The 27,619-nt window shown below is 41.6% G+C and overlaps 1 protein-coding gene across 3 annotated transcripts in view; it reads left to right on the forward strand.

Annotated features, from left to right (window-relative positions):
• Positions 1-27,619, forward strand: part of LOC120305390 (ADAMTS-like protein 2) — a 63,104-nt gene that overhangs the window by 19,207 nt on the left and 16,278 nt on the right. For all 3 annotated transcript variants that reach the window (XM_039337157.1, XM_039337159.1, XM_039337158.1), the window contains exons 4-9: positions 975-1,077; positions 3,799-3,944; positions 4,755-4,878; positions 17,674-17,754; positions 20,729-20,904; positions 24,320-24,722. In XM_039337157.1, coding sequence (XP_039193091.1) covers positions 975-1,077; positions 3,799-3,944; positions 4,755-4,878; positions 17,674-17,754; positions 20,729-20,904; positions 24,320-24,722 — 1,033 coding nt within the window. The remainder of the gene's footprint in view (positions 1-974; positions 1,078-3,798; positions 3,945-4,754; positions 4,879-17,673; positions 17,755-20,728; positions 20,905-24,319; positions 24,723-27,619) is intronic.

A 27,619-nucleotide genomic window follows, 5' to 3' on the forward strand; every position in this document is an offset into this window, starting at 1 on the left:
TCCTTAAGGATTGTGAATATACAATGCATCTTTATTTCAAACTCTTGTTCTGTACCACAGAAAATCCTGTCCTACCATAACCCACTGTAGTTGGACATGATTATAAGTATAATACCTAACTGAAACATAGTTGCAGATCCATATGACCAGAGTCCAATTACTCAAGGTCCTTCTGAAAAGCAAACAATAGGAGACGTTGCAGCCAGTCCATCTTTATGAATGTCCCAGTGAAGTGTTCACAAAACTAGTTTTAATCTGCAGCCACATTCTTTCCCATTTCACAGCATATCTCTTTTAGAGAAATCATTCCTCTTCAGGTATTGTAAATTCTCTTTAATGAATAAAATTTGAAAAGGCATGTCCATCCCATACCCAACTTTTAAATGCTAATAAGTAACAGGATTGCATGTCTCGTATTAAGAATCTTGAAGAGAGGTACATTAAAACACACAGGGTGCAGATAGAAAGCACTTCTTTGTGAATCATTAGAAAAGCCATGCCTTTTTGATATTGGCATGGCTGCTTCAAAAGCTGCTCCTAGCAATCTCCACGTGTATGTTTTTTCATCACTCATTTATTCACCTGACTTCTTTGTTTCAGGTGGAAATTAAAATCTCACTTGATATAATAAATGGAAAGAAGGGAAATAAAGAACTAACGAAGAGACTCATACATGCTATTTACTTTCAAATAATTTATTTGGTTTTTAATGATATGGATGACCTCTGACCTCTTTTTGTCCTAAACCTTTACATTTCTCTGAAAACTTCAAAATCTTCATACAATGAAATAATACCATTCAGATTTTCACTCCATTGTTTATCAACCTTTTCCAGCTGGCTGAGACATTCTGGGAGATGTAGTCCATGCATCCTAAAATACTGTTTCACGTTATATTTGGAAATGATTCCATGTCAGTTTGGCATAGAGAGGCAGTGGAACAAGCACCAGACTTATGTTTCTTTTCTCCCCAGCTTTGCCCTGCCAACACAGCCAGTTTCAAGCAACATCAGTGTGCCAGTTTCAATGCCAAGGCCTTTGGGAAACACTATTATCATTGGATGCCACTCTACCCAGGTTTGCCTTTGCTAAATTACTAAGCAGAAACTATAGATCAAAACACAAGGAGGTAAGAGGGTTTGCAAGACTTTGTGAAGGTTGAAGACAGCAAATGTTTATTCCCAGAAAACAAGAAAACATCGCCATTTTAAATAGCAAGATACATTGTAACGTGAGCTTTTATTGACTAAATCATACTGAGATGTAGCAAGCATATTTAGTGTGCAGATAACATGGATATAGAGAAAAAAGGTAAATGATGTGGGAGAAAAGCTACTTATTTCCTATTCCTGTTTCCTACAAAGAGGAAAAGGTTTAATTTGCAACAGCAGTTATATCTGGCAACGTTATTTTTCTATCTCAATTATTTTAATTTAGTATACTAGCCTTCCTCAAGATATTCAGATATCTGAATTTCAATTACTAAAATTCTCAATTATGACCATGTGGTTAAGGAATCCCAAGAAGTCACAAATCAAGGAGACATCTGGATTGGGGAAGACAGCACTGAATTTAATTGAGAATTCTCTAGCCAGGAAGATAGCGTTATCAAGTAACTGTAGTTAAAGTTCATTTTCATGTGGTCAAAAATAAATGACTAGATGGTGGTTCTGGCCATTATGAAAACAAGCAAAAAAAAAAAAAAGAGAGAGAGAGAGAGAGAGAGAGAGATGGAAGCAATACCTCCCACTCAAAGGAGAATTTATTCTAGCTCTTTACAAAGAGCAGGCAAGAGAAAGAGACCTAAGAAACGTGAACACTGATAATTATAAATAGAGCTTGCATTTAATACACAACAGTCACTGGAATGATTCTTTCAAAAGGGCTTCTTAGGTTTTCTGTAATAACAACTGCTTGCCAGAATGGCTGAATTCTTGTGTGCCTATTTAACTGACTTTATTTTAGCCTGCTCAGAAGAAGCCTGAAAATTGCTGCTATAGATGAAGTAGGGCCATGGAATTGAGAGCCATAATGAAACATAGACCAGGAGGTACGAGCGCCCCTGGTTGGGAACCCCTGCCGTAGACCTTAAGAACACCAGGTTTCCTTCAAATAGGAAGGGGTAACACTCTGGTCATTTCCTCCCACCCCCCAATCATTTTGTTATTGAAATTCAGTAGCAAGATGGCCAATTTTCAGCAGCATGGGTTTTCTATGACCTGATCCCCATTAAGAGTGAAAATAGGAGCAAGTTACATCTGAAAGGGAAACTTACCATTTCAGCTTTAAGTCCTTCCCCCAGTCAGAAATTATATAGTTGGTCTTTGGACATTTTACTGGCAAACTTTGATGATCTAATTTCAAACCATATTTTAGGTTTTTAGAAAGATTGTTAAATGTGGAAATAGGAGTTGTTGCTGCCAGGCTCACTCTTATATACCCCAAAGAGTAAAAGAGATCTAATCTAAAGAAAATCTAATCTAAAGTGACATCACACATGAAGGAATAGTAGTCCATGGCTTTCCACTGTTTAAGGCAGCAATTTGAAAATTGCTTACTTCCATTTTAGTCAGGTTCTAGTTTACATCAGAAGATAAGTACAATGTATATGCTTCTACCAGCAAGAGATCTCAGGTAAGTTTTTTTTTAAAAAAATAGCCATGATTTTTTAGAATTATTTAATTCTGAATTGGAAAAATTTGTGATTCGCTAGGTTATTGAATAACCCAACAGTACTTTTCAAAAGGCAAATGGACTTTGTTTTTTTCCTTGAAAAACATTTTGTTTTTTATCCAAGAAGCTTCTTCAGTTCTGGCTGAATGGTGAGGAATGGAAGGAGTTATATTTTTAGCAGTCGTCTGGTCATTAGCAGTCTAAAGGTCTGATGTTAGCTCTCTGAGAGTTGAGGCCACTTGGGGGTTTATCTGTACTCTCAGAGTCACCTGAATCAGAGTGCAAGTGGATGTGGAATCTTCTTGGTACTGCTTGGAAGGACTTTATTGTAGACTGGAGATAGGCGGTGTCATATCCCTCCCCCTCTGTTGAGATAGGGCTGTTCAGTTTTAATATAGATGGCTTCTTTGACCCTTTTCAAACCATGGTCCTCTCTGTCCAGAATATGGACTTTGCTGTTTTCAGAAGAGTGGCCTTTGTTTTTCAAATGCAGGTGGACTGCTGAATCTTGTCCTGATGGTTTTGTTCTTCTGTGTTTGCCGTGCGTTTCTGAAGTGGTTGTTTTGTTTCTCCAAAGATGCCATCTATATTAAAATTGAACAGCCCTCTCTCAACAGAGGGGGAGGGATACGATTCCACCTATCTCCTGTCTGCAACACAATCCTTTCAGAGGACCAAGAAGGTTCCACATCCATTTGCAGTCTGATTCAGGTGACTCTGAGAGTACAGATAAATCCCCAAGTGGTTTCAATGACCTTCAGAGAACTAATGACCAGATGACAGCTAAGATTATAAATCTTTCCATTCCCTGTCATTCAGCCAGAGCCAAAGAAGCTTCTTGGATGAGAAGTGAAACATTTTTCAAGGAAAAAAACGAAGTCCAGTTGCCTTTTGAAAAGCATCTTTGGGAGAATCATGATCTAGATGATTGAGAATCTCCATGGACATATTGCCGAATAACAACTCCTAGCAGCCACAATAAGAATAGACAATGGTGATGATTGCTAGGAGGATCCAAATTCCCATTCTTTATTTAATTGATTTTTAATGTCTTCTTGTATATAAGTCTCTTGACCCAAATTTTCATACACACCCTGTTTCCTTTTCTCCTGTGCTTTTCTTTAGATGATTACACCAGCATCTCTAACAAGCCCTGTGATCTCCAGTGTACTTCAAGGAGTGGGGAGAGACAACTCATGGCACAAGCCCAGGATGGCACATCATGCAAGGATAGGGCTTACCAAGGAGTCTGTATCAGTGGGAAGTGTGAGGTACAACTTTGGTCAAAGGAGCTGCTTTTTAGATTCATAGATGATCCAAAGGAATATTTTCCCAGACTCCTACTGTGGTAGGACGACTCTTATCTTTGAGATGTATGAGCTCAGCTGGCCAGATCTATTGGCCAGATCTATTGGGACACAATAAAGGTACACAGGAATAGTCTGCTAGAACAGACCAAAAGCCTCCTATTTTAACGTCTGTTTCAAGCTAGAGGCCTTAGGGAAATCAAGAAAGGTAATACAGAGTTCCCCAACCTCCCAGTAGACTGGTGTTGAGATGTAACTTCCATTTCACTTTTAAGGCATCTATTTTTGCATTAATGTGTCTAATAAATATCATATCAATACTTTTCTTTGTCTGATGATGCTTTCATCTAGTCTAACAAATCACTAAATTCTATTCCGATTAGAGAGACTGTTTCTCAGTCTGTGCCTAATTTTATAGCTCCCTTTTGTGCTACTTTAAAAATCTCTAAATGGAGGAAGATGGAATTGTCAAGGTCTGTTTCGTGAAATGTATGTGCAACTGAAGTGAGAGAAGAAGAGCTATGGAGCATTATGCTGTGCTAAAACCACACTCCAAAATGTAATGGTGAGAATCTAAATTTTTTGAGCAAGGGAAATGGAGCAGAGAAAAGAACCAAGCTTTAAAGAATTATATATATATAAGAAATAGAGCTATACACATCAGTTGAGGAAAAAAACCAAAGAGCTTGATCCAAAAAGTGAAGAGTCAAAGTGGGCTTCTAAGCATGGATCTATAGGTAAGAATATCAAACTGGCCTTTTCTTTTTCTCCTAGCCAATCGGGTGTGATGGCAGCCTCTACTCTTCCCAGGTGATGGATCGATGCCGGGTATGTGGAGGAGATGGAAGCACTTGCTACCGAGTCTCAGGCAGTTTCCGAAAGGGGATCTCACAGTTAGGTACACTTTGCTAAGAGCACTGAGCTGTTTTGTATTACGCTTTGTGACCCTCTTGCTTTTGATTAGACAATTCAGTCAGATTGGTGCAGTGCTGAAGGTGCTTGCTTAGGAACCAGTAAATGGTGAGTTCTAGTCCTGCCTTAGGCATGAAAACTGGTTGGGTGCCTTTAGGCCAGTCACTCTCTTTCAGCCCAACCCACCTCACAGGGTTATTGTTGTTGTGGGAAAAATAGGAGGAGGAAGGAATATTAGATACGTTTGCCGCCTTGAATTATTTATAAAAATAATAAAAGCAGGATTAAAATCTAGTAAATAAATACATTTAGCCTGAGGCTAAAGCAAGAAAAAAACCTACAAATAATAATAATAATAATAATAATAATAATAATAATAATAATAATAATAATAATAATAATATAACAACAACAACCTTCATCCACGCAGTGACATTGACAGTTTATCTACCAAGGCAAATAGGTGGGCGTGGAATGCTACAAGTACATCAGATGGTTGAAGAAGAAAAAATGGCTTTGGAAGAATATCTGAAGAACAATGATGAAGATGCACTGAAATTAGTATATCAGGAAGGCTTACTAACTACTGGAGAGACCAAACTGGCCTACAAGAAAGACCAAATGAAGAACAGAATAGAGGCATGGGAAGACAAAGCACTACATGGCCAATACATTAAAAAAATAGCTGGGAAAGCAGATAATAACAAGACCTGGCAATGGCTAAGAGCAGGAAAATTGAAGAAAGAGACCGAGGGACTAATTCTGGCTGCACAAGACCAAGCCTTAAGGACAAATGCATATAAAGTGTAAGGACCCACCCCACTTTGCATCTTAAGAAGACAGAACTCTTGGAATAATTCTTCCAACAGGAATCCTTTATTAAGAGAAAATGGTTGCAGGCATGCTAGACAGGACTTGGGGTTCAAGCTCTCCCATTCAAGGTTTTAAGGGGTTCCCCAGTAGTCCCACCCAATCAACCCCCCTTCCAGTGATAGTTTCAAGTATCACAATTCCACCCCCCTTTCTTCTTTCTTCCGTCTGGATGGAGACTTCAGGTAACTACATGAAAGGCAAATATCCTGCTTTGTTATAATAAGGTCCTCTAGTGCTAACGCTTTGATGTTATAATAAACACACATTCAGCATTCAGCTCTTTGAAGTGTACTGAAGGAAGTGAGGGCCATAAAGCCCCTTTGTTCTCCCCCTTCTCTCCCTCTGATGGCAGAATCCAGAGAAGGCAGAATTGAGAGTTTCTATATTTGATAATTAAAGATGAAATATAATTGGATTCTGACATCCGGCCCCTCTTAACAATAAGAGAGATCTACCTGCAAGAAAATAAAACAGGTATAAAAGTTAGTTAGGCTTGTTGGGATACTCTGTGTGAAACTTCTTCAATAGTTTCGGGGCTCTGACATGACGTTTATGGACCCACTCGTTTTGTGAGGCAGGGAGGTGTTTCCAGGCAACTAGGTACTGAGTTGCTCCATGATATCTCCTAGAGTCAAGGACTTCCTTTATTTCGAAGTGTTGTTCACCCTCCACCACCATGATTGGAGGTGGTGGGGGGGGGATTTTTGGCCGTAGAGGTGACTGATGCTCTCTTTTCAGCAAGCTGCAATGAAAAATTGGGTGTATTTGCCTGAGATTTTTGGGTAATTCTAATTCTACTGTTACTGGATTTATGATTCTTTTAATTGGAAAAGGTCCTATATATTTTGGTCCAAGTTTTTTACAGGGCTGTAGGGACTTTAGGTATTTTGTAGATAAGTACACCATTTCTCCTATAATGAATGGTGTAGGCTCAACCCTTTTTTTATCGGCTTGTGCTTTGTATGCCCGCCTAGCTTCATCTAGTGATTTTCTGACTATTGGCCAGGTGTTTTGTAGGTTTTCCATCCATTCTTTCAGTGAAGGGATCGTTGGTTCTTTTGGGGTTAACTCTGGCATAGGGTTGAAACTTTGACCGTTGGCTATTTGAAAAGGAGTGTAGCCTGTGCTGGAGTGGACTGCATTATTGTAGGCAACTTCTGCAAAAGGAAGTAAGTCCGTCCAATCACTCTGTTGGAAATTTAAAAAACATCTCAAATATTGCTCAAGTACCGACTGGCAGCGTTCCGCTTGTCCATCTCCTTGAGGGTGGTGGCTAGATGTCAATCCCTGAGTGGTCCCTAAGAGGGATAAAAATTCCTTCCAAAATGCAGACGTAAATTGCACTCCCCTATCAGAGATGATGCGTTGGGGTGCCCCGTGCAATCTGTAAATGTGCTGGATGAAAAGTTTTGCTAAGGCCTTTGCAGTGGGAATTTTTTGGCAAGGGATAAAGTGCACCTGTTTGGAAAATAGGTCCGTGACTGTCCAGATAACAGTATTCCCATTGCTTTCTGGCAATTCCACTATAAAATCCATGGCTATTTCCCTCCAGGGGGCTGAGGGACTTGCCACTGGTTGTAATAGCCCTGGCGATTTCCCTTGCAACCTCTTTGCTGATGCACAGGTTGGGCAGCTGGCAACATAACTTTCTATGTCCTTTTTTATTGATGGCCACCAAAATTGCCGTTTAATTAAGTGTAAAGTTTTTACAAATCCAAAATGCCCTGCTGATTTTGTGTCATGGCAAAGTTGCATGAAAGTTAGTCTTTGAGTTGTTGGTATATATAACTTTTCCCCTACCCAAGGCAATCCGTCTCTCATTGTGCACACATGTTTGTTTTTCTGGAACCAATCATCTGTTTCCAAACTTTTTCTGAATTCAATCCCAGTTTGGCTGTCCAGTTGTGGTTTTATTTTGGCTTGGGTTCTTGTGGTTACTGGCGCTGCCAGTTGTGACTCTGCCATTATTGGTCTAGAGTCTGTGGTTCGTGCGCTGTTATATTGGGGCATGCGAGATAGAGCATGCCCCAATATAACAGATAGATTCTGACATAAAGTCAAAATTGAGAAGACAGCAACAGACAGTAAGTGCCGCCTATGCAAAGAAGCTGAAGAAACAGTGGACCACCTGGTAAGCTGTTGCAAGAAGATTGCACAGACTGACTACAAGCAGCGGCATGACAAAGTAGCAACAATGGTGCATTGGAAGATCTGCAAAAAATATCATTTGCCTGTAAGCAAAAACTGATGGGATCATAAAATAGAGAAAGTCATAGAAAATGATAAAATTAAACTGCTCTGGGACTTCAGAATTCAAACAGACAAGCACCTGCAACACAACACCCCAGACTTAACAATTGTCGATAAGAAAGACAAAAAAGTCTGAATAGTGGACGTGGCAGAATAGACGAGAAAAAACTGGAGAAGATAACAAAATACAAAGACCTACAAATAGAAATAGAAAGACTGTGGCAAAAGCAAGCAAGGGTAGTACCAATAGTAATAGGCTCCTTGAGTGCAATCCCAAAACAACTGGAGCACCACTTGAACACCATTGGCATTGACAAATTCGCTATTAGTCAATTGCAAAAGGCGGCCTTACTAGAAACTGCTTCCATCCTGCGACAATATCTGTAATACCACCAAACATCCACATTTGCCTATCCTAGGTCCTTGGTAAGGACTTGATAGGTAGACAAAATGCCAAATCCAGTCTGAACATCTGGCTGACTGCGATGATCCATAATAATAATAAAGTTGGAAGGGACCTTGGAGGTCATCTAGTCCAACCCCCTTCTCAGGCAGGAAACCCTATACCATTTCAAACAAATGGCTGTCCAGCCTCTTCTTAAAAACTTCCAGTGTTGGAGCATTCACCGCTTCTGGAGGCAGGTTGTTCCACTGGTTAATTGTTCTAACTGTCTGGAAGTTTCTCCTTAGTTCTAGGTTGCTTCTCTCCTTGGTTAGTTTCCATCCGTTGCTTCTTGTCCTGCCTTCAGGCGCCTTGGAAAATAGCTTGACTCCCTCTTCTTTGTGGCAGCTCCTGAGATACTGGAATACTGTTTAATACCAAAGACTTGTGAAGGATATTAAACCCATCTGATCCTTTAGGTTGGAATCTGAGACTGAATTGGGCATCTATTTAGAATGATAATGTGCAGTACATTGCTGTAGTCATATGATATGGCACTGTTGAATTCCATTTGCATATTTATCCTTTCATACTGCGCCTAAAACCCATCACAGGCAAAAGCATATGGAATAGAAACCTCCAGTGAAAAAGTAAGAGACAGAGAAAAGTCTCTTGTGAGGTTACCGTATATGCCGGCGTATTAGGCGACCCGGTGTATAAGACGACCCCCGTCTTTATAGCCAGGCCGCATTCCTAGAACGTCGTCTTATACGCTGGAAACTACCAGTATTTCCGGCGTATAAGACGATTCGGCGTATAAGACGACCCCCGTCTTTGGCGCCGATTTCAGCGCTCGCGGAAGTCATCTTATACGCCGGCATTTACGGTATTTTCTTTCTTGAAAAGTAGCTAATGTCATTTTGTAATTGGGAATAGTTCAGATAAATAACTTTCTAAATATTGCTGAATAACGATTTCTGCCGTTTCATTGTCATTAGTTGTAAATAATGAAGTTACAGGGAAGTGTGGTTCAATATACTTGGGAGGCTCGAAAGTCTCCATGTTATAAATATTTTCAATTGAGGAAGTTCAGTTCTATTCTTAAATTAATTAAGATTATATTGTGCATGTGGGCATCCTTGCATTTTTAAAAGCAAGTAACAAATTGGTTGAATGAGGGATTATGAAATAAGCTATAAGAGAGAATGAATTGAAAAAAATAAACAGAGGGCCAGGAAGATGAATCAGAAAGCAATGCATACATTTGAAGCTGTATTGTTGCAGTCCCATGCATTTCTTTCTGAGAAGAAATGAAAAATGTGAAATTGGAAAATCTATATAGATATCAGACTCTGCAAAAAATATTCCACATGCAGAGTCACAGATACTGTACTTAATAACCTTGCAACAGTTCTTTTAGAGAATTAAAAAGAGCTGCTTTTCAGAATAAGTTGTGTGGCATATAAATTTAATAAATAAATAGTTCTTTCCTTTGGTGAAGTCATGCAGCTGGGGCTCTTGGTTGACTCAGATAACAGTCTCAAAAACTCTGGCTCCTCCAAACATTATCAAAATACTGAATGGGGATTGAGCACCAAACTTCATTTTGATTAAAAGAAGTAAAACCTTTTATCTAGATATGTTTTAAATGGACAGAAAGCCCCTCATTATTTATGTCAGCCCACAAATACCCACAGTGTTTTGTTATATCTGTCAGAATCCAATTATATTTCATCTTTAATCATCAAATATAGAAAACCCCAATTCTGCCTTCTCTGGATTCTGCCATAAGAGGGAGAGAAGGGGGAGAACAAAGGGGCTTTATGGCCCTCACTTCCTTCAGTATACTTCTAAGGATTTGAATGTGTTTATTGCAACCTCAAAGAATGTAGTTAGCACCAAAGAACCTTACCATAACAAAGGGGCTATTTACCTTTCATGTAGTTTATCTGAAGTCTCCATCCAGACAGAAGAAAGGAGCAAAGGGGTGGAATTGTGATGCATGAAACTATCACTGGAAGGGGGGTGATTGGGTGGGACTGCTGGGGAACCCCTTAAAATCTTGAATGGGAGAGCTTGGACCCCAAGTCCTGTCTAGCACGCCTGCAACCACTTCTTCTTAATAAAGGATTCCTGTTGGAAGAATTATTCCAAGAGTTCTGTCTTCTTAAGATGCAAAGTGGGGTGGGTCCTTACATTAGACAGGACTTGCAAAATTAATCCACCTGGAAGGGGGACCCTTGCCGGGGTTTTTCCAAAAATTTACCATGTCAGACAATGGAGCAAGAGAGGGGGAAAACTCCCTGGAAAGAGAGCCGCTGACCCAGTTGGAACCTTGCCAGATGTTGGGACCTGAGAGGTCAGATTCCTCAGGAGAAGAAGTGGTGGAGACACGGGACCACAAGTCTCGCTGGTCAATGGGCGTTGGAAAGAAAAGTGAGTGGGGAAAGGAATCAAGAAAGGTGACCCTGAGACGGGGGACCAAGCAAGCAGAATGGAAGCAGGAGATGGAGAAATCCCTGCACGCAAGTGAAGAGGGAGGAAGCTGGGCACCGTACTCAGACTGGATCCTAGAGAAAGCTATTGACCTGATGAAGAGAACTCTCAGCTCCCTAGGAGAGGAGAATACTGAGCCCTACGGCTGCCCCAGCTCCTGGAGCCACAAAGGGAGAGACACCGAGGGGGACATGGAACCTGCAACCCCGGGGACATCTACTGATCCAGTAGCCCCCACCCCCTACCGGACCACAGATGGCAATCTGGACGGAAGACACTACCGCCAACAACGGAGGCACCGATCCAGTCCAAGACGTTCACCGTTGGGGGTGAAATTCAAAGGGGAGCCAACACGCTTGGGGTTTTTCCTAACCCAAGTCCTCAGCTACATGGAGGAATACGGGCAGGACATTCCCAGCGACAAAGCCCGCATCCGGATCATGCAATCTGCCCTGGATGGACCGGCTGCAGATTGGGTGGTGAACTTGCATGACTCCAATGCCCCAGAACTCAGTAATTTCAACCGTTTCATGTCCTCTCTGAGAAGACGATTTGAAGACCCCCTGGCTGATCGCAAAGCCCGTGAAAGAATAACAACGATGAGGCAAGGCAAACGCCCGGTGGCTGAATATACACAAAAATTCCGGGCCATTGCAAGCAAACTGAATTGGCCAGAAGACATCCTCCTTAGCCATTTCAAAGACGGACTAAATTATGATCTATATGACGCTTGCCTGCCCCGAGGGGACCCACACCAACTTGAGGAATGGTACGTCTTGGCAGAGGAAGCAGAGATCGACATATTGAAAAGGCACCGCCGAGGAAAACAATGGAGCCGCCCCCCGCCTGAGCTGACACACGAACCGGTGAAATCATCGGCTACAGCCAAGAAGCAAATGGGGTGTTTCAAGTGCGGAAGAGAAGGGCATCGAGCTGTAGAATGCCGCTCCAAAGCCCCCCAGCACAACCCAGACAGATCCCCAATCAACAAATCCGGAAAGTCTTTAGCTAAGCCAAAAGAAACGGCCATGAGAATGATGGAAATTGCAGAAACCCCCACCTCTGCTCACCAAGGGGAAAGAACTCCAGCCTACACCACAGGGACGGTGGATGCCTCAGATGACAGCTCGGAGGGCGAACCCCTGGTAAGTGGATGCATCACACCCATCTTCAAAACAGTGACTATATTAATCACCCCCATGCCCGAAGCTGTGAAGGTGAAAGCCTTAATAGACTCTGGCTGAACCCGCTGCCTCATTAGCCCAACACTAGTGGGGAATCTGGGCATCCCATCCAGGAGACTGGAACAACCAATCTCATTTGGCCAGCTAGATGGATCCATAGCAGGGGGGGTGCCAGCTACCCTAGCCACTCTACCAATACCCCTCTCCCTGGGCAAACATGAAGAGGACATAACGTTTGTGGTGACCCCAGGTATGGAATGCCCAATGATTCTAGGGATGGAATGGTTGAAAAAATGGAACCCCTGGGTAAATTGGAGGATGACAGAAATCAAATTCCCGAAGGGGGACCCTATGGACTTAAAACCCCAAGGGAGGCTACCAGAATCAAGAATAAAAAAAGCATCCATAGGAGAGGAAAAAAGATTAACAGAAATACCAGAGGAATATAGGGACCTTGCTGAAGTCTTCAGTGAGGAGAGGGCGAATGAGATTCCCCCCCACCGACCCACAGACTGTACCATTGAATTCAAGCCTGGGGCAAAACTCCCGAAACCCAGATTATACTCCATGAGCCCAAAGGAGAAGGAGGAAATGGAAAGATTTATTAAAAAAAAACCTGGAGAGAGGTTTCATTGAGCCAGCCAAGCCTAAAGTGGCTGCCCCGGTCCTTTTTAGAGAGAAGAAGGATGGCTCTTTACGTTTATGCGTGGATTACAGGGTCCTGAATACAATCAGTGAAAGCAACCTATACCCTCTGCCCCTCATGAAAGACATGTTGTCACACCTATCGAAACGAAAATTTTTTTCTAAACTAGACCTAAGGGAAGCTTACTATCGCGTGAGAATTAAGGAAGGGGACGAATGGAAGACTGCATTTAACTGCCCCATGGGGTGCTATCAATTCAAAGTCTTGCCATTTGGATTACAAGGGGGCCCTGCAGTCTTTATGCAATTAATCAATGACGTTCTAAGGGAGCACCTGTTTAAGGGGGTCCTTGTTTACTTTATCCTTATCTTTACTGAAACAAAAGAGGAACACGTCAACCTTGTCAGAGCGGTTTTAAAGAAGCTGCGAGCCGCCCACCTATATGCCAAACTCTCAAAATGCAAATTCCACCAGGAAAGGATAGACTACCTAGGTTATCGCATATCCCCCCAGGGCATTGAAATGGACCCAGAGAAGGTCAAAGCAGTATTAGATTGGGCACCACCCTGCACAAGAAAGCAACTACAAAGTTTCCTGGGCTTTGCAAACTTTTACCGCCAATTCATCCCCTCATGTGCCCAGATAGCCTTGCCCCTCACTAACTTACTAAAAACGAAGGGAGCATCCTCAGTAAAACCTAGCCAGCCACTAACATGGACAATGGAGTGCCAAGCAGCGTTTGAGAGACTAAAGAGACTTTTTTCTGCCGAACCAGTTCTAAGGCACCCAGATATGGACAAGCCCTTCATAATACAGGCAGATGCAAGTGATGTGGCAGTGGGGGCTGTGCTATTACAAGAAAATGATGATGCAGTATTGCAACCCTGTGCATATACATCCAAGAAACTCACGGAAACAGAACAGCGCTGGCCCGTATGGGAGAAGTAGGCTTATGGTATACGTTGGACATTACTCACGTGGCGACAGTTCCTGGAAGGCAACAAAATCCCCTTCCAGGTGTGGACCGATCACAAAAATTTAGAAGCCCTGAAAACGTCCAGGAAACTCAATCCCAAACAAGCCCGCTGGTCTCAGCATTTTCACCAGTTCCAGTTTAAGCTCAAACATTTACCAGGGAGAAAGAACTTCCTGGTAGATGCTCTATCTCGCATGCCTCAATATAACAGCGCACGAACCACAGACTCTAGACCAATAATGGCAGAGTCACAACTGGCAGCACCAGTAACCACAAGAACCCAAGCCAAATTAAAACCACAACTGGACAGCCAAACTGGAATTGAATTCAGAAAAAGTTTGGAAACAGATGAATGGTTCCAGAAAAACAAAAATGTGTGCACAATGAGAGACGGGTTGCCTTGGGTAGGGGAAAAGTTATATATACCAACAACCCAAAGAATCACGTTCATGCAGCTTTGCCATGACACAAAATCAGCAGGGCATTTTGGATTTGTAAAAACTTTACACTTAATTAAACGGCAATTTTGGTGGCCATCAATAAAAAAGGACATAGAAAGTTATGTTGCCAGCTGCCCAACCTGTGCATCGGCAAAGAGGTTGCAAGGGAAATCGCCAGGGCTATTACAACCAGTGGCAAGTCCCTCAGCCCCCTGGAGGGAAATAGCCATGGATTTTATAGTGGAATTGCCAGAAAGCAATGGGAATACTGTTATCTGGACAGTCACGGACTTATTTTCCAAACAGGTGCACTTTATCCCTTGCCAAAAGATTCCCACTGCAAAGGCCTTAGCAAAACTTTTCATCCAGCACATTTACAGATTGCACGGGGCACTCCAACGCATCATCTCTGATAGGGGAGTGCAATTTACGTCTGCATTTTGGAAGGAATTTTTATCCCTCTTAGGGACCACTCAGGGACTGACATCTAGTCATCACCCTCAGACAGATGGACAAACGGAACGGTGCCATTCAGTACTTGAGCAATATTTGAGATGTTTTTTAAATTTCCAACAGAGTGATTGGACGGACTTATTTCCTTTTGCAGAAGTTGCCTACAATAATGCAGTCCACTCCAGCACAGGCTACACTCCTTTTCAAATAGCCAACGGTCAAAGTTTCAACCCTATGCCAGAGTTAACCCAAACGAACCAACGATCCCTTCACTGAAAGAATGGATGGAAAACCTACAAAACACCTGGCCAATAGTTAGAAAATCACTAGATGAAGCTAGGCAGGCATACAAAGCACAAGCCGATAAAAAAAGGGTTGAGCCTACACCATTCATTATAGGAGAAATGGTGTACTTATCTACAAAATACCTAAAGTCCCTACAGCCCTGTAAAAAACTTGGACCAAAATATATAGGACCTTTTCCAATTAAAAGAATCATAAATCCAGTAACAGTAGAATTAGAATTACCCAAAAATCTCAGGCAAATACACCCAATTTTTCATTGCAGCTTGCTGAAAAGAGAGCATCAGTCACCTCTACGGCCAAAAATCCCCCCCCCACCACCTCCAATCATGGTGGAGGGTGAACAACACTTCGAAATAAAGGAAGTCCTTGACTCTAGGAGATATCATGGAGCAACTCAGTACCTAGTTGCCTGGAAACACCTCCCTGCCTCACAAAACGAGTGGGTCCATAAACGTCATGTCAGAGCCCCGAAGCTATTGAAGAAGTTTCACACAGAGTATCCCAACAAGCCTAACTAACTTTTATACCTGTTTTGTTTTCTTGCAGGTGGATCTCTCTTATTTTTAAGAGGGGCCGGATGTCAGAATCCAATTATATTTCATCTTTAATCATCAAATATAGAAAACCCCAATTCTGCCTTCTCTGGATTCTGCCATAAGAGGGAGAGAAGGGGGAGAACAAAGGGGCTTTATGGCCCTCACTTCCTTCAGTATACTTCTAAGGATTTGAATGTGTTTATTGCAACCTCAAAGAATGTAGTTAGCACCAAAGAACCTTACCATAACAAAGGGGCTATTTACCTTTCATGTAGTTTATCTGAAGTCTCCATCCAGACGGAAGAAAGGAGCAAAGGGGTGGAATTGTGATGCATGAAACTATCACTGGAAGGGGGGGTGATTGGGTGGGACTGCTGGGGAACCCCTTAAAATCTTGAATGGGAGAGCTTGGACCCCAAGTCCTGTCTAGCACGCCTGCAACCACTTCTTCTTAATAAAGGATTCCTGTTGGAAGAATTATTCCAAGAGTTCTGTCTTTTTAGATCATATTCTATCTTGACTGATCAGGGTTGGCTGTGTTGTTCAAAGCAGCCTTAATGACTGCTGTACCTAATAACAACAACAACAACAATAATAAAGTTGGAAGGGACCTCGGAGGTCATCTAGTCCAACCCCCTGCTCAGGCAGGAAACCCTATACCATTTTGGACAAATGGTTGTCCAGTTTCTTCTTAAAAACTACCAGTGTTGGAGCATTCACCGCTTCTGGAGGCAGGTTGTTCCACTGGTTAATTGTTCTAACTGTCAGGAAGTTTCTCCTTAGTTCTAGGTTGCTTCTCTCCTTGGTTAGTTTCCATCCACTGCTTCTTGTCCTGCCTTCAGGCGCTTTGGAGAATAGCTTGTTTTATGTATTGGGGATTCAGGTATCACACAAAGGCACATTGTGAACAACAAGCTTCCTTATTGATCTTCTCCTTACAACCAAGCAGCAACCAAAAGGCATGCAGGCCTTTTATACTGTCCTGAACCCGGACAGCGTCAGCCAATAGGAATCTGGCTGTCTTCACGCCTTGCACATGCACACAAGGCTGGCGACAGCCAGTCTGGTCCCGGGCAGCTTTTGGTCTGCCCGGGACTGTTTGCAACATTTCTGAGCCTGCTGAATGCTTCAGCAGGCTCAGGACACAACAGCTTGATTCCCTCTTCTTCCTGGCAACCCCTGAGGTATTGGAATACTGCCTGAGGGAAAGTAGCAATGACTGCCCAGTTCCTGGTCTTTGTACTTCAAGCTCTCATATAGTTGGAACAACAGAGATGTGTTTAGCATGTGTCCTGATTCCAGGGATGAAAAAAAATGCAACCATCAATCCTTTTTATTACTGTAAGTGGAGAAGTGAGCTAGTTGTCCTCCTTCATCCAGGCAGTCTACATGTCTTGGGCCAGTGCTTGGAAATCTTGTGGATTGAGTTGACCCTGAACTGTAATTAGTAGGGTTTTTTTGAGGTAGAAAATGCATGCTAATGTACATTGTCATCAGGCATTCACATAGAGCAGAGGTGGGGAACGATGGCCCGTTTATGATTTGTGGACTTTAACTCCCAGAATTCTGCTGGCTCAGGAATTCTGCTGGCTCAGGAATTCTGGGAATTGATGTCCACAAGTCATAAAGGGGCCATCATTCCTCACCTCTGACATTGAGGGATGTGTCAGTCTGGTGGAGAGAGAGGGTTGCAACTCCATCAACACATGGGAGCTGCAAGGGTTCCAGTTTACTTTCTGATAAATCTCCAGCTACAGAGAGGAAGTTTTGTAATAATATAGAGTAACATATCAAAATAATCTTTCTGCATGTTTTTTCTGACCAAATCTAACATAATGATAACACTATTACCCTGTTTTTTTTAAAGAATTGAGACAATGCATAATTAAAACATTTAAAACGTATATTTTGCAGGTATATAAAATTTTTTGAATGAAACAATCCTATTTATCATAAATAGACCCGATGCCCTCCAGATACATTAAAATTGTAATTCCTCAAAGGCCAAGCTCTATAAGAATGCAGAGAATCTCATTCCCTGTACATCTGGAGATAAACTGAAGAGATTATCTGTAACTCTCTGCTGAGTATAATGCATGGAGTAGTCCAAACATTCTCTACATTCTCAGTGAGTTAGCTGCTATGGCAAAACAGAAAGAAAAAAAAACCTGCTTTGTAGAAAAAAGATCTGTTCATCTGATTTTAGTTTTCTGTTTTTTCTATATTTCTCACTTCCCAGGATATGTATTTATCACCAACATTCCTGCTGGTGCTACAGATATACTCATTATTGAACGAAGAAAGACAGAGAATATCCTGGGTAAGCAATCTATATTAGGATTACACTGATTAACCTATAGAAAATATGGGCAAGCAATGAAATAGAATGTTGTTCCAGTGCAAAGTTATCTAACAGATCAAAAAAGAGTATGCTTAGGGGACTTCGTATTTTATTTATTTACTCATTTAATGCATGTAGCTTCCAAATGTATGCAACAGAACAATGAATGTTCTTTTAGTGCCAGGTTACCTAACAGGTCAAAAAAGACCCACAACATAACAATAGGCTGCTCACAAACAACAATAAAATCAATAAAAAACATAAAAACTAACAAAGAAACTCCCAGTGCCCCCAACTACATCCCCATATATCCATAACTAAGTTTTCTGAGCTTCAACCACATACATCAGATACTCAGTGGTTCTAGAAAAAGCCAGGTCTTTGAGGTTTTTTGGAAGGGTAGGACAGTAGGGGTTTGTTGAATCTCAGAGGGAACCAAAAAGGCAAGGGGTGGCTACCAAGAAGGCACACTTCCTAGGTCCTGCTGGATAGCAACATTTAAGCGAAGGGACCTGGATTGTTCCCACCTTATCAGGCATAGCAGAATGGGCAGAATACCTTGGAGACGATCTGTGCATTCTGGCTTTAAAGGTAATAACCACCATGCATTCCACCTAGAAAGAAACAGCTCCAGCAGTGGCATAACATATGTCACCTAAGAGATACTCCAAGTGCCGCTTCATTCCAGACCTGCTGTAATTTCTGGATGTTCTTCAAAGACAGTCCCATGGAGAATGGGTTGTTATGTATGCACATGTCCCTTAAAACAGCATTTCTCAGTCTCAGCAATGTTGAGATGTGTGGGCTTCAACTCCCAAAATTCCCCAGCTAGCATAAAGCTCACACATCTTAAGATTGTTAGGTTGAGAAACACTGCCTTAAAGGATTTTCAGACAGTTAAATTGATCGACCCAAAGCGCATAAATATAACTCTCCAATCTTCAGAAGTACAGTATAACAGAGGATTAAAGCAGTACAATTATAGATTTTTTTATGGACTTCATAAATAAACTGCTTTTGAATGTGACTTGTCTACCTTTTTATTCAAGATAGCACCATTTTTCAAACTCCTGTAGTCTGTATCAATGTTTTACAATCCCAAAGTTAACCTAGATATGTGATATTTCTTGATGAATATTTATGGAAGATGGGTGAAGGAGGAAAAGTATATAACTGGGATACCATTAGGTGGTATGCTCATCCAGACTCCCAAAATGTGTAGCACATGTGAGACCCTTCTTGGCAATATATCAAATATTGGTCAGATGTATTTAGCAAAGTTTTAGCAACAACTACCTACAGCAATAACTGCCAGCAGTTTGGCAGTTTGAGTCTCCCAGCTCAAGGTTGACTCAGCCTTCCATCTTCCAAGGTCAATAAAATAAGGACCCAGATGGTTGGGGGCAGCATGCTGACTCTGTGAACCGCTTAGAGAGGGCTGTGAGGCAGTATATAAGTCTAAGTCCTATTACTATTAAAACAGAGTAGTTCAGAAGTAACATACATTCCATATACATAGAAAGATTTTGAGTGTAATTTCCAGCATCTGGCAATACTTTTGCTTAATACATTGGCAGACTTTATATTTATTGGCCTGGCACCAACTTTCAAGACTGCAGAACTATGTAGGTCCTTTTTCTTCTTCTGAGGTGTTGATGGGCATCCCTTTATTGACAAACTATAGGAGTTCATGATCCTTCTTTGATGTCTCCTTTGTCTATGTCAGTGGTGGCGAACCTATGGCATGTGTGCCAGAGGCGGCACTCAGAGCCCTCTCTGTGGGCACATGCGCTATGCCCCAGAGATGGCAACCATCCCTCTTCAAGCAGCTGCCTGCTAACTCGTCAAGGTCCCACAAGGCCAGATGCATCCCGGCACAGCTGGTTTCCCTCCCCCCGTCCCATCCATCCTGGCCTCGCATGCTCTCCTTTTCCCAGGCACAACTCACTGCATCACTTCCTCAGCTGTCAGCCGGCCGTCGAGCTCAGAGGCGGCTTCTCTGAACTGCTGGCAGCGGGCTGCAGAGCCCTAGAGTGCGCCGGTCGAGGAGCCGGCAGGTTGTGGCTGCTGACGGACACTGTCGGCCCCCATGCGCTCGCTGGCCTCTGTGTGCGGGGGGCAATGGTGTCAGGCAGCAGCCGCCCTGGCCTCTGCATTGCCTTGGCCTGTGACAATAGCACCCCAGCCCTGCCTCACCTCTCCTCACCCCACAGGGCAAGTCTCCTGCCCACTGTCCCACCCACCAGAGACCCCCTGGATCTCTCACAACCCTGTCCAGCCCTTACAGGAGTCACTGCCCATGAGCAACATCGAGGTGACCATGCCCACCTTGGCCATACCCACCCATTCTGCCATAACCACCACAGCCATGCCCACCCAGTGGGCACCCGGCGATAAATAAGTGGGTTTTGGGTGGCAGTTTGGGCACTCGGTCTCTAAAAGGTTTGCCGTGACTGGTCTAGCTCCATGTGCTTTTACTTGGGGAATTTGGTGGCAATGAGAACCATTACACTGTGCAAGCTATTGTGGGGTTTTTGCAATGTGGTCTTCTCTTAAAATGCCACTAATGGATTACACTACATCCAGTCACTATGAGTCTACTTCTTCATGGCTGTAAATATCATGGTGAAGAGGTCAGGATAGAAACCCCAATATGCACCTTAGGAAGAGTGCTCTTGAGATCAACAAATAGGCTAAGAAACAATGTGGAACTACGGTACTAGAACTTGGATGTAAACATCTTGATGACCACTAGGTAGCAGCAGGGAGTGGCAGTAAACTCATTGTTTTTGCTGGCATCTACTGGTTTTTGCAACTCAGATCTGTTAAACTTAAACCAGTGGAAATCGTCTTAGGCTGGATTGAGTCACTTGGCTTCCAGTTATGCATATTTAAATTAATATTTGCACACTAGATGTGTTTCATTCTCGTTTTGTTTATGTTTCCCTGGTAGCTCTGGCTGATGATTTGGGGCATTTCTTCTTCAATGGAAATTCTGCTATTGACAATCCACAGAATTTTAGAGTGGCTGGCACCGTGTTCAAATACCGCCGCCCTTCCAATCTACATTCAGATGGTCTGGAATACATTATTGCACAAGGACCCACTAATCAGTCTCTCAACATCATGGTAAATAAGGCAAACTACTGTCTGACTATTTCTTACTACATTTTGCGAGCATCTGGCAGTTAAATAGAACCAGATATCTAATCTAAAATGCAAGATCATTAAACATTTCAAAATTGAATTAACTTCAGACAGGCTAAATCTGTTTTAATCTAAAATCGTTTGGTTTTTGGACTAGGTTTTCACAGCAGTTACACCATGTCTGAGTATATTTCAACAGATCTAATAAATAATCAGTGCCTTGCCTCTAAATTAGCACCTGCAAATAATTTTTTTTTTCTGGATTTCAGTCTCTCTGAAGCTTAGCATATTTATCTCCTCCAGGCTTATTTCAGGCTATGAGGGTTGAAAAGACAAAGGGGTAACAGCCAGGGGGTAGGAGAAGAGAAAGCAAGGAACGGTAATGGATAGAGAGTAAAACTGATTTATTTTAATTGATTATGGGCCATCAAGTCATTTTCAACTTCTAGCAACCACATAGATAGATTTTCTCCATGACTTATCTGTCCTTAACCTGTTCTTTCAAGTCTCTCAACGGTGCACTTATCACCATTGCAATGGAGTCCATTTGCCTTGCTGCTAGTCATCCTCTTCTTCTCTTTCCTTCCAACTTTCCCAGCATTAGAGCCTTTTCCAGGGAATTGGATCTTTGCATAATGTGTTTGAAATAAGATAATCTGAGCTTATTGGTTATTTTTAGGGGTTTATCATTGGCTTTTTTGAGAAAGTTCACTACTGCCTCCTCCTACATAGTTCCCATCTGAAATTAGGTGTACGAGAATCTACACATTTTCTTCATATTTTTAAAAAACATTTTGTTCCATCCCATTTCTGCAACAACTTATTAATTTGCACAGAAATGTATACATAACTGGAGAAAAATCATGTCAAACAGCACAATTAAATACTTCTCAGGTACATTCAGGATAATTTTTTCACCTGTTTTAAACATGTATGTACTAATTCTCTTACACTTAGTTTTTCCAATCAACAACAAGTAGTATGTTTAACAGGCCAACTCCTGCACCTTTCATGATTTCAAATTTTTCAACACACAAACTTTCTTTTATTTCAAACAAACCACCCTTGCTGTCAGATGATTATAAATCTTCTACTGCATGTCATAAATGCTTTTTAGGCTCACAGAGATTGGCTCAACAGCCACTACACCGTATATCATAATTCTCTCCCCCCCCCCGTTTTTATTATTAGCAAAACAAGACAAGCTTTTAGTATCATTTTCAGGCACAGAGATCAATTCAGGCAGTATTTCTTTACAGCAGCCAAGAAAGCTTGACTCATTTTTGCTCACTCTCTTGATTCACTACAATCTTTTTGTACAGTGGGGGGAAAGTAATAATACAAATGCTTGGTTTATGCACAACTGCCAAGAACTTTAAAGTTAACAATGTTCAACCTACTGTGTTACCTAATGGTAATTAAGTCCCTACCTAGAATTAAACAAAGGGGATAATTATACTGGCTGACTGGCATTCTCTCTCAGGCTAGCAAGACCTGATCCATTTCTCCATGTCTTGTTCCATGTCTTCCTGATTCATTGAAGACATCTATTTTGAGTAGAAATATTCCTTTGGCACCACTTCTTCTGAACTTTGGGCCAGTGGAATCAATATGTCTTCAATAGTTCAACACTCCTAACCCATCTTAGGATCAACAGACGTTGATTTTTTTTTCTTTTCCTCAGAAATTTCTCTTTAGCTCTCTAAATACAACAGTTCCCCACTTACCTGTTTTACATTTCCATATTTGTGAGAAAGCATATTTTTTTCTATATTCCCACTTCTACTATTATTCACAAGAAGTTCCAGTAACAAGAGCTGCCACCTCCTCAGCTTCCAGCTTCCACTACTATTGCAAACTCATGTGAAGAATCTTAGGCTGTGACATGTCGCACTTTAGATCAGGACTGGCAGTTTTAATTTGATGAACATATTCGGATTTTAAAGCATGGGTTCTAATAACTTCATGTTCATCTAATCAGAAGTAATTTCAGCTCAGCCTATCCAAGGATAAAACTGTAACAATCGGATGGAGAACTAAGAGGAAATGTTTAGAGGGAATCGTGCTGTTTTTAGATAGAAAATGCAAAGGGCCAGAACGATGCTTCTATGTCTTGCCAAAGTTTGAAATTCACTTCATTATATCCAAACAAACCTTGATGACTACCAGAACTTCCTCTCTCAGATATTGTTGCAGGGAATTTAAGAGGGTGGTTACTTGGCTTGGAAATAAGAATTATCGTATGGTGTGTTCATTCTTGGATTTGTTCCTGATTTCTTCTTCCATTGGGATTTTTAGGAAAGCAAAATTTGGGAGAACAAATAGAGATGATAAAAATGGTATCTTCGAAGAGGTACTCTGAGAGTTCACTTTTAGATTTGAAATCTAGTAGATTTGGGGGCTATGAGACCTTCCAAATAGATGTGCAGAATGTTTCAAGATTGAAATACATTTGATTTTTTAAATCCTATTTTACTAGAAAGGCTGTTCCAAATTTTGTGGAAATGTTCCAGACTCACAATAACATTTTGAATGAAAATTTAGAATTCCAATCATTTTGCACACGGCTACATCTGATTACTATATACCAGTGGTGGCGAACCTATGGCATGCGTGCCAGAGGCGGCACTCAGAGCTCTCTCTGTGGGCACGCGCGCCATGCCCCAGAGATGGCAACTGTCCCTCTTCAACCAGGCACCCGCTAACTCACCGAGGTCCCACGTGGCCGGATGCATCCCAGCATGGCTTGGCTTCCCTCATGGCCTCGCATGCTCTCCTTTTCCCGGGCACGACCCACTGCATTGCCTCCTCAGCTGTCAGCTTCCCTGAACTGCTGCCGGTGGGCTGCGGAGCCCCAGAGTGTACTGGTTGAGGGGCCGGCAGGTTGTGGCTGCTGACGGACACTGTCGGCCCCCATGCACTCGCTGGCCTCTGTGTGTGGGTGCCGATGTGTCAGGCAGCAGCCGCCCCGGCCCCTGCCTCGCCTTGTCCTGCGACAATGTCACCCCTGCCCTGCCTCACCTCTCCTCACCCCACAGGGCAAGCCTCCTGCCCACTGTCCCACCCACCAGAGACCCCCTGGATCTCTCACAACCCTGTCCAGCCCTTACAGGAGTCACTGCCCATGAGCAACATCGAGGTGACCATGCCCACCTTGGCCATACCCACCCATTCTGCCATAACCACCACAGCCACGCCCACCCAGTGGGCACCCGGTGATAAATAAGTGGGTTTTGGGTTGCAGTTTGGGCACTCGGTCTTTAAAAGGTTCGCCATCACTGCTATATACAGTTGCTATGTGAAGAGTCTTTCTCAGAGTTCTTTGGACTGTATTAGAATCTTGCACAATTTAAAAGTGAGAGTAAGCTTGGTTATTTTTTTTCCTTTTTGTTAAAAGTACTACAATTTCAATGGAAAAATGCCACATGTAACATATGACTACACTGTGCCCAGAGCATTGTCAGCAGCTGTTCAGACAGTTCCGCCATCCATCAAGATGCCCCTCTATCTTCACTTACCAGAGCCTAGCCAAAATTACCAAGATGCAGTTTCATCCATTTCTCAAGATTTCAATGCTTCTTGGGTTTCTGTCACAGAGATGACAGACGACACAGAAGAACGTGGGGGCATGTCCTTCAATAGCCGGAACGTCTTCCCAAGTAACTCCACTCCCCAAGGTAAAGAATGGGGCTGGAAGCATGGGCCACAGGAGGACAACCTCAACTTTCAATTCCATCAACTTTATCATACAAGTGAAACAAGTGAAGATGAAGTGACAGCTGAGAAAGAAGCAGATCTGGGTCAGTATACTTTCATAGCTTATTTAGTCAATCATCTACAATACAAGGTTGATGGGGATTGATTGGTGAGATGTGTTTCAAGGACTCCACAGAAACAACTCAGAGTGTTGCTTGCCCTGTATATGTTCTTAACCATGCAACCCTTTGTACTTTTCCATATTCAGGGTTCTTATTTGGAGATGGAAAACTAAAAGGTGGGATTCTTTTTGATAGTCCCATTTTTGACTGGAAAAAAACAAACATGTTTATGTGGAATACTAACATTTTCAAAAATTTAATATTGAAATTTAATTCTCATCATGACTTCAGTGCAGCGTATTTTGATCTAAATCAATGTAAATCTTCTTCTTGTGCCATATCCGTTATCGAACATTGGCGATCATGTTGGCAATCCTATTTTTATCAGCAACTACACAAAAAAGTGCTGCTGAGTTTTGTCCAAACCAGTCCCTTAGATTTTGAAGCCATGATGTTCTTCTTCTGCCTGAACCTCGTTTGCCTTCAATCTTTCCCTGGAGGATTAAATGGAGTATGCCGTATTTTTCTGGGTGTTGCATCACATGTCCGAAATATTCTAACTTTCATTTTTTAATTGTTTTGATGATTTCCCTTGGCTTTCCCCAGTGGCTTATCACCTTCTCATTTCTGATCTTGTCAACCCAGTTTATACATAGCAGCTGCCTGTAAATCCACATTTCAAATGCTTCTAGTCTCTTCAGGTGGCCCTCTGTCAGAGACCAACTCTCTACTCCATAGAGCAGGACAGAAAAAATATAACATCTGACAAACCTGATTTTTAATCTTAGGCTTATGTCGTGACTGCAGAAGACCTTTTTAATTTTGAAGAATGCTGTTCGAGCTTTCTCTATCCTTGTCTTTACTTCCTAGCTTTTATGTAAATTAGAACCAAGATGCGTGATCCTTTCAATTTTTTCTAACGATATTCCTTCTGAATTTATTGGTGGTAAATTAACGGGTTGTTTGCTGACGACTGTGATCTTGGTTTTCAAGGTGTTAAGCTTCAAGCCGTATTTTTCAGATATTTCTGTGACTCTGTTGATGAGGAGCTTAAGGTCTTCATGCTTACTGGTAATCAGAACTGTATTGTCAGCATATCTTAAATTGTTGATCCAAACACCATTTACTTGGATGCCAACATCAATGTTCTACACTGCCTCATTGAAGGTTGACTCAGAGTAGATACTGAACAGCAGTGGAGATAAAATACATCCCTGTCTGACCCCTCTTTGTATTTCTGCATCAGCTGAGTATTTTTGGCCTAGTCTCACATTTGCTATCTGATGCCAATATAGATTCTTTATGATTTGGATGTCTTTGTCATCTAGTCTCACTTGTTTCAGGATTTCTAATAGTTTGTTGTGTCTTATTTTATCAAATGCTTTTTCAAAATCAATGAAGCACATGTAAACACTGTGATTGACATCTCTACAACGCTATACAAGAACTTGAATGCTGAATAGCACATTTTGTGTGCCAAGATTGCTTCTGAAACCAAATTGTGTGTTACCTAGACACTCCTCAATTTTGTTATATATTCTTGTGTGAATTATTCTCAGGAATATTTTCAGGGCATGACTCATTAAGCTTATTGTTCTGTATTAGGTAGACATCTTTGCATTTATTTTGGGGGGGGGGGTGTTGTCACAAAGGTTGATTTTAGCCAATCATTTGGTATCTTTCCTGTTTCATATATTCGATTGAAGAGCTACAGTAAAAAATTCTTCCCATTGTCTTACAGCAATTTTAAAATTTCTACTGGGATATCATCAGGTCCTGTGGCTTTTCTTGTTTTTGCTATTTTTATTGCATGTTCAACCTCCTCCATAGTGATGTTTGGTCCAGTTGTTATACTTCCCATATCTATATCATCCCTAGTGTCCTCAGAAAGTTCTTCAATATATTCCTTCCATCTTTTTAGTTTTTCGTCCTCATCTAAGATAATTTTTCCCTTTGTCAACTGTTTTTTTTTTCTTTTGTGGAGGCCTGCTGCTTCTTTCACTTTTTTGTGTAAATTAAAATTATCATGCATACTGTCTGTCTCTTCTATTTCCTTGCATCTTTTTGCAAACCATTTTTCTTTTGCCAGTCAAATTTTTCTTCTAATTGTTTCCTGCAATTCATTGCATTTTTCTTTGTTTTTATTTTTATAAGGTCTTCTTTCATCCATGAGATGAAGAATTTCCTCCGTCATCCATTGTTGTTTCTTGTAGTACCCCTCTCTCTGTTTTGAATTTGTTACCTCTACTATTGAATTTTTAAATTTATTCCAGTTCACTTCTACATCTTCATCATTCAGGTTGTTGGTTTCTCTTAAATGAATTTCTAGTTCTTCTTTTATCTTACCTCCATGTTTAATGATGAGGTCTCTGTCAATTCTTGGTTTAGCAGGATTCGGGTTTTTCATCCTTTTTAGTTTCAGTTGCACTCCGGCAAGTAGTAGATTATGATTGGATGGTACATCTGCACCTGGGTATGTCTTTACTGATTTTACTGAGTTTCTAAATCTTTTGTTTATTGTAAAATAGTCAATTTGGTTCCTTACTATATTATTTTGTGTATCTGCTGGTGATCTCCAAGTGCAAAGGTGTCTTTTTGGCAACTTGAAAAAAGTATTCATCATACATTGTCTGTGTGTAAATACAATGTAAATACTGATATATATTCAAAATATATTGAACACTAACTTAAATTTACATTGATTTAAAGTCTCTCTCTTTCTGTTTCTCTCTTTCTCTACACACACACACACACACACACACACACACACGTAGACTGCAATTTATAATAATATTACCCAAATCCTGAATAATAACACTTCATAATATTAATTTTGGACCTTGTCAAAGTATAGTATCTCTCTCCTCTTCATTAAAGCA

Source organism: Crotalus tigris, unplaced genomic scaffold (assembly GCF_016545835.1).
Source record: "Crotalus tigris isolate CLP2741 ecotype Arizona unplaced genomic scaffold, ASM1654583v1 scf7180000017668.6805642782:7212621, whole genome shotgun sequence".
Classification (NCBI taxonomy): Eukaryota; Metazoa; Chordata; class Lepidosauria; order Squamata; family Viperidae; genus Crotalus; species Crotalus tigris.